Genomic DNA, 22,612 nt, shown 5'->3' on the forward strand with positions numbered 1-22,612 from the left:
TTCTTCAAAGTAGATCAGATGTGTCAAATAGGAAAATAATCAGACAAGGTTTAAAAAAAATAAAAGTCAAGCCCTGACCGGTTTGGCTCAATGGATAGAGAGTTGGCCTGTGGACTGAAGGGTCCCGGGTTCGACTCCGGTCAAGAGCATGTACCTTGGTTGTGGGCACATCCCCAGTGGGGGTGGGTGTGCAGGAGGCAGCTGATCAATGTTTCTCTCTCATCGATGTTTCTAACTCTCTATCACCTCCCTTCCTCTCTGTAAAAAATCAATAAAATATATTTTTTAAGAATAATAAAATAAAAAATAAAAGTCAAGTATTTCCATCTTCTATAGCTCTATACTCTGAAGCATTCAGCATATGGGGATAATAACAAGAGTGAACACATTTACCCTCAAATAATTGTCACATGCTTATTCTGTGCAAAGACCAGTCCTAGTGGTGTGGCACCAGGTTCAGAACCACCATGGGGACTAAGTCTAAATTTACTGCCTTTTCAGTGATGAAAGCTACAGCCACAGCCTCCTGACCTCTCCCGGCTCTCCCACTGCACAGTCCCCCCACCTACTCTAGTGTCCGGACATTCTAAGAGGGGCTGAGAACAACTCCCAGGGAGAAGTAAAAGGCCCCGAAACTTCTCTGTTCCTAAACACACAGCAAAAGGCACCGAGAAACATTTTCCAGAAACACATAAAGTTAAGAGCAGTCAATTCCTCTCTTGCTGTTGCCCAAACTCATTCACCCAACTAAAATCTGCAGTTTTTATTCCGATAATAAAGTATTTTAGAAAACATAATTTAAACTAAATCAGGTGATTCAGCTAAAAGTAAAAATCATGTGCCCTTTGATGTTAATTTCTGCAACCCCCCCGTCCACTATGTGGCTACATAGAAATTAATTACATTAGAAATTAAGTCTGAGTGTTCATAACCTACTGGATATCAATGTGGAACTTACTCTCATTTCTCATTGGTTCTTGTAACAGAAGCAGTCACCAAATTTTATTGGAAAGTTAGTCATAATGAAATCTCATTTAGAAGCAAAGCAAACTTCTTAAAGATGCATATTTAAAGGAAAATAATTTTCTGTATTCCTGAGATAAAGCTTTTGATAAAAATACTTTAGTTTGTAAAAAAAAAAAAAAAATACACACACACACACACACACACACACACACACACACACACATTAGTTAACTAATGTTCTATTTCTTAGAAGAATCTTATTTTATTTTATCCCTTTATTTAAAAATATTATACATTCACTAAAATAGGAAAGTGCAGTTAAAAAAGAAAAACTAGTAGTAAATTAGGCCAGCTTCATCTCCTCACATTCTAAAAAAGATAACCTTCAAGTCTAAGCTCTCTACCTCAACTCACTGATGAACTTTATATATGTACAGCGATATTTCAAAGCATTTTTAAATCACTAGGTCCTGGATGTTTTGCCAACATCTGAAGTCTCCACTTAAGAGGAGACTTCTGTTAAAGTCCTTTCGAGGCCCTGAAATGAAAGGGTGTGAGTTATCACAGCCTTGCGCCCCTCCTCTGCAAGGAGTTGTAAAAAAGACAGTGTGGCTGCCTTCTCCACAGACATCCTGTAGAGGAGATAAGGCAGAATGAACGTGTAAGTTGAGTGTTGCATACTCAATATCTATATTTTACAGCAGAGTTTACTAACCCCTCTTCTGGGAAACCAAGGCTGGGAGCAGTTCAGAGCCAGGCCCTGCCCATCTCCAGGAGAGAGTCCAGAGATGACGTGGCTTGCCCACTTGCTGCCAGCTACTGGGCAGCGTGTCGCACTGCATTCCTACTGCACCATCCTCACCACCACTGGAGGCGAGAGAAGGGGCACCCTCGGGGACTGCCCAGGCGGTGTCCATCGGAAGGCCAGGTGCACGCCGGGAGGTGTGTGCAGCCCACCTCCTGAGCCTGGGGAAAGTGGCAGGTGATGGCAGCAGAGCAGGCAGTTTATCAGTCTAATCTGACATGATTTCAAGGAATGCTGTTGGGTTATAAAAAAAATAGGCACTGTATTTCCAGAGTTGTAAGATGGTCATGCTCTCTGACCCAGTAATATTACTCTAGGAAATAGAGCCTAGGAATAAAAAATAAATAAATAAATAACCCCACTGGGAACATAAAAAGTGTCGGGGTAGACTCCTGTGAGAAAAAATAAGTTAACAATAAGGAGCTGGCTAAATACAGACGCTACATGGTGCTGTGAAGAAACGTGGGAAAAGTTCATGACAAAATACTAAACAAAAACCCATTTCAGAATATAATGTACATACAACCATGTAAAACTATGGGGGGCTGAAGCCGGTTTGGCTCAGTGGATAGAGCATTGGTCTGCGGACTGAAAGGTCCCAGGTTCGATTCCCGTCAAGGGCATGTACCTTGGTTACGGGCACATCCCCAGTGGGGGGTGTGCAAGAGGCAGTTGGTCGATGTTTCTCTCTCATCAATGTTTCTAACTCTCTATCCCTCTCTCTTCCTCTTTGCAAAAAATCGATAAAATATATATTTTTTAAAAACAATGGGGTAAGACTAGAAGGAAAAAGACAAAAACCACCATAGTTGTGTCGGAGTGGTACAGTTATGCTTCTAAAAGACTTTAAAAAAAGAAAAAAAACCCAATGAAAAGCTGAAGCAGCACTGGCATGAGCCATGCCCATCTGGCCACATCTGTGCCACCAACGGGGGACAATGCTCCTTCTTTCACAGGCTCCTCTTGACAGATGACAGGGTATAAAGCTTACTCAGCTGCGTGTCAAGGGTTCCGTGTGGGGCCTGGCAAGCACCAAAAGAATGAAAATGGAGGGTCTCATTTCAGGGCGCCAAAGAGTCTTTGGACTACCTATAAAGATGAATAAGATACTCTCTTCAGTGGAAGCATATCCGTGGAGACTTCTAGAGAATTTTCATCTGCCTCCAGAGGGTGGAATGTGGAGCACCTCCCCAAATACAATTCATTGTTCACTCAGAACATTTGGTTTCAGACTGGCATTAAAAAGCAAAGTGAAAGAACTGTTAATAATTAACAATACTATTTAGCAAATTATTAACAACTAGAGGCCCAGTGCACAAAATTCATACACAGGTGGGCAGGGGAGCTCCCCTCAGCCCAGACTGCACCCTCTCCAATCAGGGGATCAGGCCTAAACTGGCAGTCAGACATCTCTCTCACAATCCTGGACCGAGGGCTCCTAATCGCTCACCTGCCTGCCTGGTCACCCCTAACTGCTCCCCTCTGCCTGATCACCCCTCACTACCCCCTCACCCCCGCCAGCCTAATCATGCCCAACTACCCCCCCTGCCGGCCCAGTCGCCCCTAGCTGCACCCCCTCCCGCTAGCCTAGTCACCCCCAACTGGCCCCTCGCCAGCCTGGTCGTCCCCAACTGCCCACCCCTGACAGACTGGCCACCCCACGCAGCCTGCTTGTTCAGTCATTTGGTCATCCCTCACTAACCCCCTGCAGGCCTGGCCATAGGCAGCCATCTTGTGAGGGCCTGAGGGTTAATTTGCATATTACCTCTTTATTATATAGGACTAGAGGCCCAGTGCACAAAATTCATGCATTGGGGGGAGGGGTTTGCCCTCAGCCCGACCTGCACCCTCTTGCAGTCCCGGACCCCTCAGAGGATGTCTGCCTGCCTGTTTAGGCCCACTCCCTGGGATTGGGCCTAAGCAGGCAGGCAGATATCCCTCTCACAGTCCAGAATCCTTCGCTCTTTACTGCCTGCATGCTCACTGCTCCTTAGCACTGCTGTGGAGGCGGGAGAGGCTCCTGCCACCACTGCTGCGCTTACCAGCTGTGAGTTCAGCTTCTGGCTGAGCAGCACGCCCCCTGTGGGAGCTCACTGACCCCCAGGGGAAGCTCCTGCATTGAGCATCTGCCCCTGATGGTCAGTGCGCATCATAGCGACCGGCTGTTCTGGTCCTTCGGCTGTAATGGTTGCTTAGGCTTTTATTACATAGATTAATATATAGGATACCTTACTAGTAAATTCTCCCCCAAAGCTCACCCAACATTAAATACTTGTCTGCTAGAATTAACTTCCTAAAGCAAACAAACAAAAATGAAGAAATCACGCCCATAAGCATAGACTTGAAGCCTGAATTAAAGCAAGCGAGGCCATCGGTGCCCCAGTCTTGCTCATCGTGCCTATCCGGCACCAGTGACAGTGATGGGGAGGGGGAAGGGGAGCACAACCAAAATGTCTAGGTTCCAATTCTGGCTTGATGCCCAACCTGCCCAATAAGAATGTAAAATTAGTGGATCTTTTAAAGTTCCTTCAACTTCTAAAATTCGAATGTTCTTCCCCAAGATTAAAACCCACTATGTCAGGGGTGGGGGATTGGAATGGGGGGTTAAGGACAAATATGTGATACCTTAATCAATAAAGAAATTAAAAATAAAAAGTAGCCGAAACCGGTTTGGCTCAGTAGATAGAGCGTCAGCCTGCGGACTAAAGGGTCCTGGGTTCGATTCCGGTCAAGGGCACGTACCTTGGTTGCGGGCACATCCCCAGATTCTCTCTCATCGATGTTTCTAACTCTCTATCCCTCTCTCTTCCTCTCTGTAAAAAAATTCAATAAAATATATTTAAAAATAAATAAATAAATAATAAAAATAAAATAAAATGCAAATATTAAAAACAAAAACAAAAGCCCACTATGACTTTATGCTAGAAAAGGCAGCATGGCATTAAGCACTGCAAGGTTCCAATGGGTGTGAACTGTCTGGTGATAGCCACATGACGCTATGAATCTGTCCAAAGTCAGAAGATAAAGGGAATGGAACATCTCATATAAGGAATGACCTTCAATGCACACACGTTTTTAAGACATCCGCCAGGATGGCCGGGGTACCAGGAAAGAATGCAGGCTGACCAATGCATCAAACTGTACTGTAAAATGTCTGAAATCACCCTACCGCCGGAGGAGCTCCCCAAAGTAACTTTGGAAAACAAGGTTCTGAGTGGAGGCTGTGAGGCCTGAGGACAGACACACAGACACTGAATACTTCTCTGTAATCTGCCTCGGAGACGGGCAGGGGGGAGGGGCGGGTGGAGAGCGCAGAAGCCACTCACATGTGTAAGGTGCGAGTATCAAATAGACGCTGGGTGGGCTGGTGTCTCCCCGACAGAAAACAGGGCAAGAAATGTGCAAAGGGAGGAGGAGGAGGCCAGCAGGACCCTGTGGTGCTGGGTTAGCTGTGGGGACATCCGTAAGAACCGGTGTGTAAGTGACAGCACAGACAAGCAGGCACAGAAATCAGTGCAAGTCTGTACGTGCATCTCTCAGCTGTGAGCCGAGGGCGGAGAAGCAGCAACACCCCCGAAGGGAGAACACCTGAACCAAGCTCTGGTTTCTAAATACGGTTCTCCGTTACTGGGGAAAAGAACCACAGCCATGGAGGGAAAGGTGATGCTGGGACAGGGAGATCCCGGGTAAGTCCAGAGCATCTACCTCGTGGTGATAGGAAGGAAGGCAGTGTTCCTAACGAAGGCTGGGTATGTCCGCGGACACAGAAGCCCACCTGGAAGACACCCACTGGCCAAAGCTGGAACTTGTGCAAGACAGCATGTATGAGGTTCTAACCCAACAACCCAAAGTACAGATGTGCACATGAGTCCAAACAGACACATATAAGTGATGAAATAAACACAAGGAGAAGACGACACAAATCTTCCCTAAAGAATTCAAATAATGTAACATCTCTCTGCCGCCTCTGAACGTGAGCTGGACTGAATAATGGCTTCCAAGGACTAAACCAGCAAAAAGGACAACTGTCACATCAGAGCAGAGGCCCAGCAAACACCACCTTCACCAAGTGACCATGTCACAACCAACCGCACCTGCTCACATAATGGTGCCGAGTGACGGGCGGGCTCTGCTCCTCTGGGCATTTCCCCCAACTCACAAGAAAACGATCAGCCAGCCAAACTCGGACCTGATCAGTCCTCCGAAGTGTCCAAAGCAGCAGGGGCTGAGCTGTTCCAGACCAGAGGGGACCAACGAGACAAGACAGCTTTAAGCAACAGGGAGGGGACCCAGGATCGGGTCCTGGGCCCGAAAAGGACACGAGTGAAAAACGGGTGAAATCTGAGCCCAGTGCATAATGCAGTTCAGGGTGCTGCACCAATGCTAATTTCTCAGTTTCGCTCCTGGGATATTTTAAAAAATATATATTTTATTGATTTTTTTACAGAGAGGAAGGGAGAGAGATTGTTAGAAACATCGATAAGAGAGAAATATCAATCAGCCGCCTACTGCACACCTCCAACCGAGGATGTGCTCGCAACCAAGGTACATGCCCTTGACCGGAATCGAACCCAGGACCTTTCAGTCCGCAGGCCGACGCTCTATCCACTGAGCCAAACCAGTCTTGGCAGCTCCTGGGATATTAACATGCACAGAAGTAGAAGCAGGTTATTTGAGAATTCGATGAACCATCTCTGCAAGTTTTCTATAAATTTAAAATTAATCCAAAAAAGTTTATTTTAAAAAGTGTCAATGACTGCTTTCAGCTACTGCATTTGGTGAGCGGGCAATGTTTCCAAGAGCCTATATGAGAAAACAACTCTCCTGGGACAATCCAACTAAGGCCTTCCATAGATGGAACTGGGTTAACTACAAACTGTGAGTGAATGAATGAATGAATGAATGAAGTCCAACAACCGAGAGTCAAAGAGCCCGATAAAGAAAAGACTAGATGGGGTAAAAGACTACTTGATGCAATTTGTTGGGGACAGGAAACAGATCTGAGTTGTGTCAAACAGACCTTGAGAAGCAGTTAATTAAAAATTAAAGTCAGAGCTTAAGCTTTGGTAAGCAGGGTCTGACAGGACATTAGCTGTGTGCATTTTCTCATCTGAATGGCTTTACTCCCATTTCCCATCTCCTGTCTAATCTACAACCTTGCCTGTGTTCTACTGCTCTTGTTTCCTGGCCTTCCAGATCCTGACTTGAACTAGGCACAACACAATGAAATTGCTTGTCTAGTTTTTAATTCTAGTTTTAGAAATGAGAAAAATTTATTAAATACAATGTTGGAAGGAATATTTCAATTTGAACTCTCAAAAACTAAAAACTGATCTAAAAAGTAAAATCAAACCTGACACTTACTTCATTACAGGTGGTACCAGAGGGAATAGAGCCTCCCACCCACAGAGGGAGCCACTCTTGGAATCCTGCGTGGCCTCCTAAGGAACTACCATCCTGCTGGTAACCAGAGACCACCTGCCACCTTAAAGGAAGGAGGCCATGATTTTTTTTGTTTTGTTTTATGTTTGGTTGGTTAATCCTCACTTGAAAATATCTTTCCTATTGATTTTTAGGAAGAGTGGAAGAGAGAGAAAGACAGAGAAACATCTATGTAAGAGAAACACATCCACTGGCTGCCTTCCACAAAAGCCCCGCCCAGAGCCCAGGCGAGGGAGGAGCCTGCAACCAAAGTCCGTTCCGGAGAGGACCCTTCGGTCCATAGGCCAGCGCTCTATCCGCTGTGCCAAACCAGCTGGAGTGCATGCTTTATTTCTGCCGTGGCCACCATCACACCATATCCAAATGCAGCTTCAATCGAAGGAGGCGCTTCTGCGGGCAGAGCCCAGCACTGTTCTTGCCATGTGCTGTGGGAGCTAGAAGACCAGGAACCACCAAATTCCTCGCCTCTCCTCTCCACCCATCGGTCCACAAGAAATACGGGGGATGCAGTCAGCATTGAAGAGTTTCAATAGCTGGGGAAATACCCTATTTTTGGTCCCAATGAAGTATTTTGTACTTAGCTAGGGAAATTTTTTCTAAATATATTTCATTGATTTTTTTACAGAGAGGAAGGGAGAGGGACAGAGAGCTAAACACATCGATGAGAGAGAATCATCATCAGCTGCCTCCTGCACATCCCCTACCGAGAATGTGCCCTCAACCAATGTACATGCCCTTGACCGGAATCGAACATGGGACCTTGCAGTCCGCAGACGGACGCTCTATCCACTGAGTCAAACCAGTTTCGGCGGGAAACTTTTTTTATTACTATATATTTACCAAAGTGTTCTAGGTAAACTTTTATATTAATAGTTTAAAGTTTCATCATTAAAAAGGCAGAAAAATCAAAACTTATATTTTTACATGTAATAATGACTATAAAATTCCCAAGCTTACTTTGTGAGTGTAATTTTTATTAATGTGAAAGCGGCCATGGGACAGTCCTGTAAGAATGAGCAGTAACAACACAGTTACTTACTCCTGTCTCCAGGGAAGAAGCACTTGGACAGTGAGGTTCTGTCTCTGGCACCAGGTGAGTGAACTCCACTGCCCATTTTAATACTTTTCTGTACTTCCATTTCTTCATCTGCAAAGATAACAGCACTCCCCTACCTCAGAGGGTAGCTGTGGTAATTAACTGAGTTACTACATACGTAAACAGCTCAGAATTATTCATAAAGAGCACTTGATAAATGTCAGCTACAATTTATTTTTAAGTAAACTATGTGAAAGACCTGCTTCTTCATACATACACCTGAAACACTATGAGTTGTCATATATAGATTTTCTGACACAAAGAAAAAAATAATGTCTGTGGTTTTTCTTTAGAATGATTTCATACCAGCTCAAGGAATAATGTGATACATCCTCCAGCCGCTACCAGATGTAAAAGATATGTCAACCTAAGCACAAGGAGATATGAGCTGACTTAAACTGTTTTGTTTTTAAGGGGAGGAAAAAAAAAGAACAGGCTTTCATCTTTAGCCAGCTGAACTGTGGTCATAGGTATTAGGCTCTTTACTCACTACTTGAGTTCAGAAGAAGAATCAAACCACAAGAGTCAACTCTAATTTGGTGAAAAATTTTTATTTTTGTTGCTTATTTTATAAAAGCAATTTAAACGTTATAACCTATATTAGCTATGTCCCTAAAAGGGAATCTCTCCTTCTTAAGAGATCTGAAATCAAACCGAATAAGCTTCCTAACTTACATATTTCTTGCCTACTGGTTGCAGTGGTCTTAAAAGGAAAAATAATTTCTTTTAAAACAAACCAAAAATAAGTAAATAAATGGAGTAATATAGGAAAAGATCCTCAGCTTCATTCATCATAAGGGAAATGTAAGTCAAAACTGCAATGAGATATCTTTTCCTACCAAGTAGGATGGCTATTAAGAAAAGAAAAAGCCAAAAAAACGGAAATAAGTGTTGATGAGGATGTGAAGTGGGAACCAGCATACATTGCTGGCAGGAATTTAAAATGATACAACTGCTATGTAAAATAGTATGATGAATCCTCAAAAAAATTAGACATAGAATTAGTACATGACCCAGCAATTCCATTCTGGGTATATACCCAAAAGAACTGAAAGCAGGAACTCAGACAGACATTTGCACTCCCATTCTCATAGCAATCTATACTAATAAAAGGGTATTGTGCTAATTAGGGTGGACTCTTTCGAACAAAGCCAGTGTCTGTGAGGCCTAGGGCTCACAGCAGCCTGGAGCCCCAGCAGCGACAAAGCCCAGGGCTCAGGCCTCGCAGTCACTGCAGCCAGCAGTGGCAGCGGTAGCGGAGTGATGGGGGCGGCGCGATGGGGGCGGCGCCTTTCCTTGATCAGCCCAGTTGCCTCCCGCAGAGGGAGGCCAGACTGTGGCTTAGGCTCACTCCCTATGGGGAGAGGGTCTAAACCATCAGTAGGACATCCCCTGAGGGCTCCTGGGACTGTAAGAGGGGGCAAACCGGGCTGATGGACCCCCACCTCCCAGAGCGTGAATTTTCTGCACATCTGCTACACCAACAAGCCAGCCAATCAGGAGCAAGTATGCAAATTAACCCAACCAAAATGGCTATGGCCACTGAGCAAGCAGGAGGCTTGGGTTTCCCTAGCAATGGAGGAAGCCTAGCCTTCTGCACACCCTGGCCAGCCCTGGACTCCGCTCAAGGATACAAAGTTTCAATTATAGAAGATAAATAAATCTCAACAAAAATGGCTGTGGCCATGGAGCAAGCAGAAGGCTTGGCTCCGGACTCCAGGCTACAAAGTTTCAATTATAGAAGATAAATAAATCCCAGATACCAGGGCCTCCGCTTGGGTCAGCCAGGGGGGGTGTGGCGGGGGAGACACATGGCCAGCCTGTAAACCATCACAGGCTCCTCACTCAGGCTGCCCCACACCCTAAGGCACATGTGTCAAACACAAGGCCCGCGGGCCAAATCCGGCCGGCCAGGCCTTGCAATGTGGCCCGCACCGCGCTGTCATCACTGCACTCCGCTGTCAGTTTATGACATTGTCAGTTTATGACTGTTCAGTAAACCATTCGGCCCGCGATTTAGGCTGGATTTTAGATTTTGGCCCCTTCTCTGATTGAGTTCGACACCCCTACGCCTAAGGGAACCCCCATCCTGATCCACAACACCCTTCAGGGCAAACCAGCTGGCCCCCATGCACCAAGCCTCTATCCTATTTAACAAAGGAGTAATACGCAAATTGACCAGCACTCCAACACACAAGATGGCTGCCCCTATGTGAACACAAGATGGCCAGCAGGGGAGGGCAGTTGTGAAAAACCAGGCCTGCAAGGGAGGGCAGTTGGGGGCGATCAAGCCTACAGAGGAGGGCAGTTAGGGGTGACCATGCTGGCAGAGGAGGGAAGTTGGGAGGGACCAGACTTGCAGGGAAGGATAATGGGGGGAACCCAGGCCTACAGTGGAGAGCAGTTGGGGGGGGACCAGGCCTGCAGGGGAGGGAAGTTAGGGGTGACCAGGCCTGCAAGGGAGGGCAGTTAGAGGTGACCAGAGCTGCAGGGGAGGGGAGTTAGGGGCAAACAAGCTGGCAGGGGAGAAGTTAGGCATCAGTCAGGCTGGCAGGGAGAAGCAGTTAGGGGCAATCAGGCAGGCAGGCAGGCGAGTCCTGGGAGCCAACAGTCCTGGATTGTAAGAGGGATGTCCGACTGCCCTTTTAGGCCCGATCCTGGTAGGGAGCCTGGTAGGATTGGGCCTAAACGGGCAGTCGGACATCCCTCAAGGGATCCCAGATTGGAGAGGGTGCAGCCTGGGCTAAGGGACACACTCCTCCAAGCATGAATTTCTAGTGCACTGAGCCTCTAGTTATTCATAATAGCCAAAAGATGAAAGAGCCCTAGCCGGTTTGAATCAGTGAATAGACCCTGCAGACCAAAGGGGTCTTGGGTTCAATTCCAGTCAAGGGCACATACCTCAGTTACAGGCTCTACCCAGCCAGGGCCCTAGTCAGGGCTTGTGCAGGAGGCAACCAATCAATGTGTTTCTCTCATATCGATATTTCTGTCTTTCCCTCTCTCTTCCACTCTCTAAAAATCAATGGGAAAATATATTGGAATGAGGATTTTTTTTTTTTAAGTAAAAGCAATCGATAAGCAAAATGTAGTATCTACATCCAAGAGAATATTATACAGCCTTCAAGAAATTATGACACGTGACTACATGGGTAAGCCTTGAATATATTATGCTAGGTGAAATAAGTCAGTCACAAAAGGATAAATACTGTGTGATTCCACTCATATGAGGAATCTAGAGTCATCAGATTCTCAGACATGGAAAGTAGAATGGTGGCTGCTAGGGTCTGGAGGAGGAGGAACAGAGAATTAGTATTTAATGGACTCAGAGTTTCAGTTTGGAAAGGTAAGTTCTGAAGACAGATGGTGGCGATAGTTGCACAATAGTGTTCGTGTATTTAATTTCCACTGAACTGTACACTTAACAATGGTCAAAATGGTAAAAATTATGTATAATTTACCACAATTTTAAAAAATATGTTTTCATTGGTTATTTTAGAGAAGAAGGGAGAGGGAGAGAGAGAAACATCAATGTAAGAGAGAATCATCTATCATAACTATACCCACCCTGACCAAGGATCAAAACCTGGCTATGTACAACCTGGCTATGTACCCTGATCGGGCATCGAACCAGCTACCTTCCAGTGCATGGGGCAATGCTCAACCAATTGAGCCACAATGGTCAAAGCAATTAACCACAATTTTAAAAATAAAAATTTAGAATAATGAAGTGTGACACCCATTCATCCCACCTTCTCAGGAATCTCAGGCACTGGACTTTCGTCCAATTTGACAAAAGATAGAAGTTTTATTTTTCCCTTGATAAATAACTTTGGCAAGCATGTAATGGACTGTATCTGCCAGCCTATATAAAAGGGTACTTCTTTTTTTTCTTTGCAATCTTTTTAGCAGATTGTCTGTGATGTGATTGTAGCATAGGTTCAATAATAAAACTGTTCTCTTTTTCTGCTAAAAACTAAATTAATAAGACAGTGGTTGTCATTTAAAATGCAAATTAAGCTTTATAAACTTTAAAAGTAAAATATAAAAATGATAAAAAGGAAAGTAGAAGAAAACACAAACATTGGTATTCAGTGTCTATTAATTTCATAATAGCTCAGCTAGCTCCTAGCAATGGTATTATTGTTAAAAATCTAATTCTAAAATACAATACATTAAAATTTAAGTTCTAGATTTCAGGGAAGAACCTCAGATGGATACAATTTATTTCAAGATGGTGACACATGCAAAATTTTATTGAAATACTTTATGACTAACATAGGTGAGGGCTAATAAAAAGCCATAGTGCTTGTGCTTATCCTAGCAGTGCAGTGAGGCAGTCCCCCGGTCTGGACTGGCTGGCACTCCTGCTCCTGAGAGGAACATGGACTGCAGACCTATGAAAAGTTAACCGGCCAGCACACGCCCTCCAGTACACTTCTCTACACTAACCGGCAAAACACCAAGAGCATGGTAGGTTGTCTTTCTAAAGCAGCAATTTATTCCAGAGACAGGTAGGAAATGCCAAATGACTAGGGCATAGAGTTTCTAGATCACAGATCCTTAACTACTGCAGACTTGCCATCACTTTGCATATAATTCAGTGTGTCAGGTTCAACTCTATACTGGCCCTAAGATGCCTAGAAAAAATGTCCCATAGGACCACCTAAAACAAGGAAGATGGCGTGATTCAGCCAATTTCCCTAAGCTGTTGATTTTGTATCTTCAACACAGCTCCTAAGAAGCATAAAGGGCTTATTCAGAGAGAGAGCCTTAGAGCCAGGTGGCAGGCTGAGACTACTTATCTGAGGAACTGACGCCAAACTTTCTACCACCTTTCTGCCATAATGCTGCCTTGCACAAGGGGACTGAGTAGCTAATGAGTCTGGAATTGGTTTCCTTATCCATTTATCACGTGTATTTCAAAGACCTACTATACTACTGCCAACCAGGTAATCTCTAAGAGCTAGATAACAGGCAATGTCATCAAAGGACTTTCTACAGAAAACATAAGAATAAGAAAAGTAAAACAGCCTGGCCGGTGTGGCTCTGTGGTTGAATGTCAATCCATGAACCAGGAGGTTAGAACTCAATTCTGGTCAGGGTACATGCTGGGGACGCAGGCTTGAGCCCCTAAAGGAAGCATGCAGGAGGCAGACGGTGAATGATTCTCTCTCATCACTGATTCTTCTATCTCTCCCTCCCCCTTCTTCTCCCTTCAATCAATTAAAAGACACACACCTATTTTTAAAAAAAAGAAAATAAAACAAAAGATGCCAGATATATGGACATTTGAAGAATTTTAGAATATTTTTATCTAAACTGATTCATTTATGTCTAATTGTTCTATTTAAACGTTTTTTGTCTATACAGCCATTAGAAAATAAATCTAATTTTTCAAATTCTAAAGTATCTCCTCCACAGGGTGAGGGGTGAGTAAAATGGGTGAAGGTGTTCAAAGGGTACAAATTTCCAGTATAAAATAAATGTCTTAGTGATATAATGTAAAGCATGGCAACTATAGTTAATAAACTATAGTTAATAATATTGTACTATTGTATATTTGAAAGTTAAGAGATCTTAAAAGTTCCCATCATAAGTCTTGGCTAGGTGGCTCTGTTGGTTACATGTTGTCTGGTATACAAAGGGTTACACACCCACATTGCAGGTTCAGTCCCCAGTTGGGGCACATACGAGAGGCGACCAATAGATGTTTCTCTCACATCGATGTTTCTCTTTCTCTCTCCCTCTCCTTTCCTCTCTAACAAAAAAACAAACAAAAGTTCTCATCAAAAGAAAAAATTTTTGTAACTATGTGAGGTGTTAACTAGACTTATTGTGCTGATCATGTCACAATATATACAAATAGAAAATCATTGTGTTGTACATCTAAAAGTAATGTAATGTCAATTATATCTCAAAAATTTTTTAAATAAAGTACCTCCTTCTTCATATTACATGGTATTTGGCATTCATCTTATGGCTGATTGCTTACTATGAATGGAATTTGTAGTATGTGCTAATCAGTTTCTTTCCCTTATATAAATTCCCATTGTACAAAACAAAATGAAGAGTATTGTGGGTTTAGGAACATTTTAGAAATGGGTGCGTATATGTGTGTATTTTAATTTAGAAAACTAGGCTGTTTTTTTTGTTACTTCTCTTCTTAGTATACTTAGAAATGTCTATTTCAAACATTTATATGGTTTTACTGAAGGCCCAAACTTTGGAATTCTTTGATTTGTTCACACCAGGATTTCCTAGCCTATGTACTACTGGTATGTGGGGATGGATACTTCTTTGCTGTAGGACTATCCCTGTACATTGTAGTTCAGCAGCATCCTGGGCCTCTGTCCACTAGATGCCCTCAATTTGTGAACACTAAAAATGTTTCTAGACAATGTCAAAACCACTCCCAACCCCTGTGAGAACGCTCACTGGTCTTCAATGACTAAATAGATTGTCCTACGGCATCAAAGAAAGTTCTCAATGCTGACATGGGAAAATGATATAAAGGAGTCCCCTGCCTCCACTAGGCTAAGTTCCTTGAAGAAAAGAGTCCTTTTTTCCTATTATAGTCACTCCTCATACCTGGCCAACTGCAGACCTTCAATGTTTGCTAAAGGTAGGATAAATCATCACTGGGAACCAGTCAGAAAATAGAGTATAAGAAATTAAAGAAACAATCTTATGGCCATTAGCCCAGGTGTTGAAAGAAAATAATTTGGCTCTAACCAGTTTGGGTCAGTGGATAGAGTGTTGGCCTAAGGACTGAAGGGTCCCAGATTCTATTCCAGTCAAGGGCATGTACCTTGGTTGCGGGCACATCCCCAAGTAGGAGGTGTGCAGAAGGCAGCTGATTGATGTTTCTCTCATCGATGTTTCCAACTCTCTATCCCTCTCTCTTCCTCTCTGTAAAAAAAATCAAAATATATTTTTTAAAAAGAAAAGAATTTGCCTGGCTATGTAAACAGAACAAAGCAAATATCTGAGTTAAAAGCTGAGTGCCTATACTAAACATATAGGAGATAACAAGGAGTAAAATTAGTCCCTGGCCTCAAGTAGCATATAATTAGTGGGGGAGATAATATGCAGGCAGCTGTAAGAAAACAGACTGCAGGAACTACCACTGCAAATACAGATGACACTGCGTATGTCCCTGGTTCATCTTTGGGAACATCAGATGCGACTCCATGAAGGAAGCTGCCATTTGAGATAGACTTTCAACAAGTATGAGTATGATTCTGACAAGCAAAATGAGATAGTCAGACAAAGGGGAGCAACATAAGCAAAAGTTGAGAAGTTGGATATTTCTTAAGAGAAATAGTGAGCAGTTTGGGAGCATTTAAAAAGGACAGTAGGACGACTGTGGATCATGAAGGAAAGTGGTATTGGTTCAGATTGCAGCAGGGTCTGAAATCCTGAGTAAGGACTTTAGATGAATGGGTTTGTTCAAGTCACTGGCAGGAGAATGATCCATCAGAGATGAGGTTCACTGGTGAGATATGTGGGAGCCCAGTCAGATCCAGAGACAATTCTGACTGCTCCTCATAGTAAGACAAGGTTTAATAAAGTGATAATTACCCTGAGTATGTCTTGTATTGTACTTTTTGTTTTGTTTTATTCTGTATCATTTTTTCCCCCTAAGTGCTAGTAAACACCCAATAATTTGATGTTACAACCCATCACTGGGTTTGCAAAGCACTTGTTAGACCTTTTGGGTAAAGTTGGTAAGTGCACATGTTGGGGGTATTAGAAATAAGGAAGAGGGTAAGGAAGAGGGTAAGGAAGAGACTGCTGGGCTAGAATTGACATGACACATTGTAGGAATTGGCAGGCTGGGATGACAAGATGCCAAGGATGACTCTATGGTATGAGTATGTGTACCTTTCATTTGTAGGGCTTGGATAAATTATCAATACTACAAAGGCATTAAATGAATTAGAACTGTAAGTATGGACATGGAAAACTTTTCTACATACTTACAAAACCCCAAATTCCTGAATAATAGTTGTGTGATTATATTAACCTTAAAAAAAATTAAAACTGTATTGTGATAATATATTATACTAGAGGCCCGTTGCAGAAATTTGTGATTCCCTCGGCCTGGCCTGTGGGATTGGGCTGAAAACGGCTCTCTGACATCCCCCAAAGGGTCCTGGATTGCAAGAGTGCACAGGCCAGGCTGAGGGACTGTACTGGTGCACGACCTAGACCGGGGAGGAAGTAGGCATGTTGGCCATCTGGGGAGGGATCAAATGAGGGCTCCAGGGCGAGTCCAGCCCATCTCACTCAGTCCCGATTGACTGGACCCCAGCAGCAAGACAATTAACCAGTCAGAGCACCTGCCTCCTGGTGGTCAGTGCAGGTCACAGCAACTGATCGACCAATTGACAGTCTGCCCCCTGATGGTCAGTGCATGTCATAGTGAGTGGTTGAATGGTCTTATTAGCATATCATTAGCATATTACACTTTGATTGGTTGAACAGACAACCAGACACTTAGCATATTAGGGCTTTTATTATATATGATTATATAGGATAATGTATATATGTATATATACAATGTATGTTATAAGCAGCTTCTGTGGAAATTGGTATGGTGATTCCGTGAGAAATTAAACATAAAATTACCAACTGACCCAGCAATTCCATTTCTGGATATACACCAAAAGAATTGGAAGCAGGCACCTGAACAGATTTTGTACATCCAGGTTCACAGCAGCATTATTCATTCCTCACAACAGCTAAAAGGACTGCAACTCAAGCACCTAAGGGAAGCTGGATGGATATATTAAATGTGATCCATCCATACAATGGACTATTGTTAAACCTAAAAAGGAAGGAAATTATAACACAATTTTACAATATGAATGGACCTTTAAGACATTAGGCTAGCTGAAATAAGCCTGGCACAGAATTGGTACACTGGAAGAAAGTATTTTAAATGGATGGCTGGTTTGAGTTATAATATTGTCAATTTTGAACCCTAAACGTTCCCTGGTCAATTCAAGGTGTTTAAGAATAAGGTATAGTGCTAGTTTTCAGTGTCTCCCGGACAGGAACTGCCCTTCCCATCCTAACTGAAAAAAGCGATAGAGGCTTTTACTATCAAATCTGACCGGAAAGCAAACTCAGGTGGCCACACCCCAAAGCGATCTTACACAATGAAACTGAACTTTGACTTCAGAGGCACTGCCCTCTTGGTTACTGGTTACCTGTCCTCAGGTGTCAATAAACAAGCCCACTTCTTCCCATAAAAAATGGGGTAACAAATGCTGAGGGTTAAATGAGGTGCTTTGAGGGAGAACTTAGCAAGGGCCTGGCCCCCACAAGTTAATCCTGCACCCATCAACTACACAAAGAGAAATCATTCCGAAATCTCAAGCCACAGGCGAATCTCACACTCCTCAGCTGACTTAAAACATGAGCTCTGCTTTATGTAAGATCCGAGTAAATACACCAGAGCACTGATCCAGGACAAGATCTGAAGATCTTCATTCTAACCCCCTCACCAACACCGCAAGTCTTGTGACAGGAACATTTAGGAAACCTCCAGAGACTTAATGCCACTAAGATTTTTAAATAAACAGCAGTTCCTCCCTAAGTGTCAAAGGTTATGATGACTCAAGGCACACAAGAGGAAGTGCTCCTAGTAACTAGCAGAAGCCAAATGCAGACCAAGGCCTGTAGTGACCTGAACAAAATTAGTTGACACGTATGCCAACTTCAAATGGTTAAAGTAATAATTGTATTTCTTTACAGTAATAATGGTGCTTTATCAAAAATATACTCTTCTGAGTAAAAAAAAAATTCTCTAAGCAAAGCTGACAAGAAATTAAACCTTTCTGCCAGTTTTCAGAAGCATAAAGACCAATAAGATGATAGATTTTTATAAGAGAAATGCCTCATTATACCCAACATTACACATAGGTGTCCATATCAATTCTTTGTCAATTTTTATATAACCTTTAAGAAAATGATTATCGCACAGTAATATTAACTTCTATTTACTTTTGATGTATAATTGTATGATTTTTAAAATATATTACCATCACCACCATCAGAGTTCAGTACAGTTCCATAACCCCAAAAGCTCCCTCCAGCTGCCCTTCCCTCTGGCAAACACTGATCTGTCCCTATCAGTAAATCTTATCCTTAGGAGAATATCAGAAAAATAGAATGTTACTTTTTGTTCACTCAACATAAAACCTAAAAGATTCACCCAAGTTACTGCATGTATCAATAATTCCTCCATTAAAAAAAAGTTTTTTATTTCACAGATAAAGGGGGGAGACATAGAGAGGGGGGGTGGGGAGAGAGAGAGAGAGAGAGAGAGAGAGAGAGAGAGAGAGAGAGAGAGGGAGAGAGAGAAAAGGAGAGAATGAATCATTGATCAACTGGAGGGAGAGGGAGGGAGGGAGGGAGGGAGGGAGGAAGAGAGAGGGAGGGAGGGAGGGAAGGAGAGAGAGAGAGAGAGAGAGAGAGAGAGAGAGAGAGAGAGAGAGAGAGAGAGAGAGAGAGAGAGAGAAAATGAATCATTGATCCCTCCAGGGGATCGAACTTGCAACTGAGGCATGTGCCCTGACCAGGAATCCAATGGGACCTTCTGGTTCATAGGCTGACACCTAACCACTGAGCCAGGACCAGCAGGACAATTCCTCCCTTTTTATTGCTAAGTAGTACTGCATAGTACAGATGTACCACAATTTAACTATGTCTATTAAAGGATATTTTGGTTGTTTCAAGTTTGAGTAAATAAAACTACTATGAACATTCGTGTATGGTTTCTGTGTGAACAAAAATTCTTCTAGGCAGGACTGCTATGGTAAATGTACGTTCAGTTCTATAAGAAACCACTGAGCTGTTCTCCAGAATGGCGGTGCCCTCTTACATTCCCCTCGGCCACATGGGGCAATTCCAGCGGCTCATCGTTCTTCAAGCACTTGGTATTATTGGTGTTGTTTATTTTAACCCTTCTAACAGGTATGCCGTCATGGTTTTAATTTACTTAACCAATTCAAATGGACATCTTTGAAAAATAGTACATACTGCTTCACTTCCATAGAGAATGTTGAACATAAATTATTTTGACTCAAATCATCCTTATAAACCCTGTACCAACCCCTCAGGGGCTAACAAAGTACAGAAGGTTGTTTTTCTAAGGTAGCCCCAAAATTATGCCTTTTTCATAGGTGTTTTTTTTAAATCCTGGGGAGTGTCACTTCTTGCTATTAACGGTGCTCCAACCTCTGGCAGACTTTCCTGAGCTGAGGTTAGAAACAGATAACTAAGCTTATCAGAATTTTGTCTGAAAAGGAGAGCGGAGTCTATGAGGAAGAGAACTTGATTCTCCGATGAGGAAAGAGAAAGCTCCCCCCTCCCCCCTTTTGAATCACAGTACCCAAACTTCTTAACCTTTCCTTTGGCTGCTGAGAAATTTCTAGTAGCTAAATTTCTTAGGTATTTTCCAAAAAAGGTGAAGATGGCAGATAGGTGGCTACCAGGTAATAGTCACTAACCGATGCAATTAACACTATACTGTGATTCTGTATTAGAAGTTAAAGGTTTATCTAAAGCAAAATCATTATACACAAACTCATCATCTGTCCATAAACTTAAATCTAGTTTAAATTTTGTTTCCAAACACACTGGTCAAAATTCTGAATGAACTATGCGAGTAAGCAAGGCATTCACAGGAGTGCCGAGATAAATATGAAGACATTTTATAATTAAAAAGAAATTCAGTAGTTATTTCAAAAGGTACAGTGACGGTACACACACTGATTTAAATCCTAACGTTTACAGTTCCTTTGAAAGTCACTGGGTTAGAAAGCTCATCTGTCTTTCTAGCAGTGGTTTCCACCTCGGAACAAGATAAACTGTTGGCCTTGTTACGACATCTTCTGGAGGTGGATCGCTGCGGGAACCCGGCCTGGCTTCTCCGGGAGCTCCGCTCCGACTCCGGCAGACGCGGCCAGCAGCTGCCCCGGGCTGTCACCCCCGCCCCCACCCCACCCCCGGGCGGGCGCTGCCTCCGCCGGGCGCAGACCAATGGCCGCCCCGCCGGCAGCGGGGCCGCGGCCCAGGAACCGTCACCCATGGCAGCGGGACGGCGGGGGGTGGGACTTCCGCCGCCGGCGCCGCCACCGCGGCTCCAGCGGGAGGGCAGGCAGGAAGAGTGTGAGTTTCACAAGCCCAGGGCTTTGGCTTCAAGCAGTTTCCAAGAGGAAAGGAAAGGAAACTGGAAGACAGAGGGGCAAACCCAGAAACCCGACACAACCCACAAAAAAGGTTTTAAAGGAACACGGTGAAAAAGGAAGCAAAAGTCAAGTCCAGGGTCAGTGATTTGCATGTTATCTGCCCGGTGCCCGGGAAGCGCTCCAGGGCCGGCGCGGCGGGCGCCCTCTGCCAGCCGCGGCTCCGGTTTCCCGGGTGCCCGGCCCGCGGCGGCCCGCGGCGCGGAGGCGGAAACCCTGCGAGCCGACTCTGCCTCCCTGACAGCCCGGGGCCGCTCCCACCGGCTCCATCACGGAGCCGGCCGTTTCCCCGCGGCCGGTGCTGCTGTCCTCTGCACCCCGGCCCCGAGACCGGGCCTTTCCCCGCCGCCGCGGGAACCCGCACCGCCTGCGCCCCGGGGCCGGGCCCGCGGGCCTCCTCCAGGTCACCGCCCGCGGCACCACCGGCCGGGCTGCACCCACCGGCCCGGCCCCGCCCGCGGCACCCAGCCCACCTGCCCCAGAAAACCTGTTGCTCCCCAAGCGCCCAGGGTGCCTCGACCCATTGCAGGCTGCTCACCACCCGCCCGAGGGCGGGGTGCACTCGGGTGTCAGAGAGGGGACGCCGCACCCTCCGAGCCTGGTCTGCGCCGGCTCGCCGGCCCGGGGGGGTGGGGGGGGGGGCTCGAGCCGCCAGGCAGCGCCCCCGCCCCACCCGCACGCACGGCCGCCGGGCGGGTTCCAGGCCGAGCGTCCATCTTGCGGCCCGGCGGACGGGGCGGGAGAGCGGCGCCTGCGGCCCGGCCTCCGGCTCCTGTGACCCCGGGATCCAGCGACCCCGGCCCAGCCCGCCCCCGGCCCCCAGCCCCTGGCCGACCCCGGCCCCAGCACACGCTGCCCAGGGTGTCCCTGACCCCGGAATCCCGCCGACCCCCGGCCGCCTCCCGCCCGGGCCCCGCCCCCGGCCTCCCCGAACCCAGTGCCACCCCGGCCCAGGCCCAAACCCACGCCCAGCCGAGCCCGGAGGCCCGGACGGCGCCGGCCGGCCCCCGCCCCGCCCGGCCCGCCGCGCCGCCGGCCGCACCTTGACGTGGAAGCGGATGAGCGCCAGGCGGATGCAGTGCGCCATGCAGACGGGCGGCAGGAACCAGACCTTGGGCGGCGGGGTGCCCTTGTTCTGGACATGGCTGACGATCTGCTGCGCCGTCTGGCGCTCGTTGCCCTGCCGCTTGACCCACTCGTGCAGCCGCGCCTTCTCGAGCGCGCCGTTGAAGAAGACGAAGAGCTCGATGTTGCCGCCGAAGCAGGCCTTGGCCAGCGCGGCCAGGTAGCCGAGCATGTGGTTCCACTGGCCGCCGCTCACCCAGTCGGTGTAGAAGCCGCCGTAGAGGCGGTGCAGGCAGTTGTCGGCGTCCACCAGCAGGCGCAGCGGCGTGTGCGGGGGCCGCTGCCGCCCGCCGCCCACCAGGCTGCCCCGGGCCAGCTTCTGCAGCTCCACCGGCACCACGGCGCTCGGACAGTGCTTCTCGATGTAGTCCTGGAAGCCCTGCACGCCCATGGCGGCGGCGGCGGCGGGCGCGGGGCGGCGGGGCGGCGGGGCCGCGGGCGGCGGGGCCGGGGGCGGCGGGGCCGTGGCGCGGCCGGCGGCGGCGGGCTCTAGGGGGGGCCGGGGCGGGCGGCGGGCGTGCTCATGGCCGCTGCGGCCGCCATGTGCTGCCGCCTCCCAGGGCCATGGCGGGGAGGGACTGCGCCGTGCGCCGCTCCAGGCCCAGGCCAGGCGGAGGCGGCCTCTCGCGGCGGCGGCGGCGGGCGGGGCGCGCTGACGTACGCGCCGGCGGAAGAGGCGGCGCCGCGGCCTGCGGGCGGCCGGCCCTAGGGGAGCGGCGCCGCCGGGGCGGCCGGGGCCCGGGCCCTGGGTGCGGCCCGCGCCGCGCGGCGCCTGGAGCGCCCTGGGGCGGCCGCGTCCCCATCCCCGTCAGCGCCCGGGGCCCGCTCCAAGGAAGCCCTTCCCGTCGTCGGCGCCAGGCCCGTTTGGGTCCCAGACCCGGTCACCCCGGGGAAACCCGTCTCCGGAGGAGGCCGCGT

General features: G+C 46.6%; 1 protein-coding gene across 1 annotated transcript in view; it reads right to left on the reverse strand.

Moving 5' to 3' along the window:
- The window catches only part of FAM120A (family with sequence similarity 120 member A), a 102,736-nt gene extending 80,405 nt beyond the window's left edge, over positions 1-22,331 (reverse strand). The window contains exon 1 of the mRNA XM_084898947.1: positions 21,612-22,331. Within this exon, the coding sequence (XP_084755073.1) occupies positions 21,612-22,085 (474 nt within the window). The 5' untranslated portion in view covers positions 22,086-22,331. The remainder of the gene's footprint in view (positions 1-21,611) is intronic.
- Positions 22,332-22,612: the final 281 nt, after the last annotated feature.

The sequence above is a fragment of the Pipistrellus hanaki genome (assembly GCF_964339955.1).
Source record: "Pipistrellus hanaki genome assembly, chromosome: 11".
Lineage (NCBI taxonomy): Eukaryota > Metazoa > Chordata > Mammalia > Chiroptera > Vespertilionidae > Pipistrellus > Pipistrellus hanaki.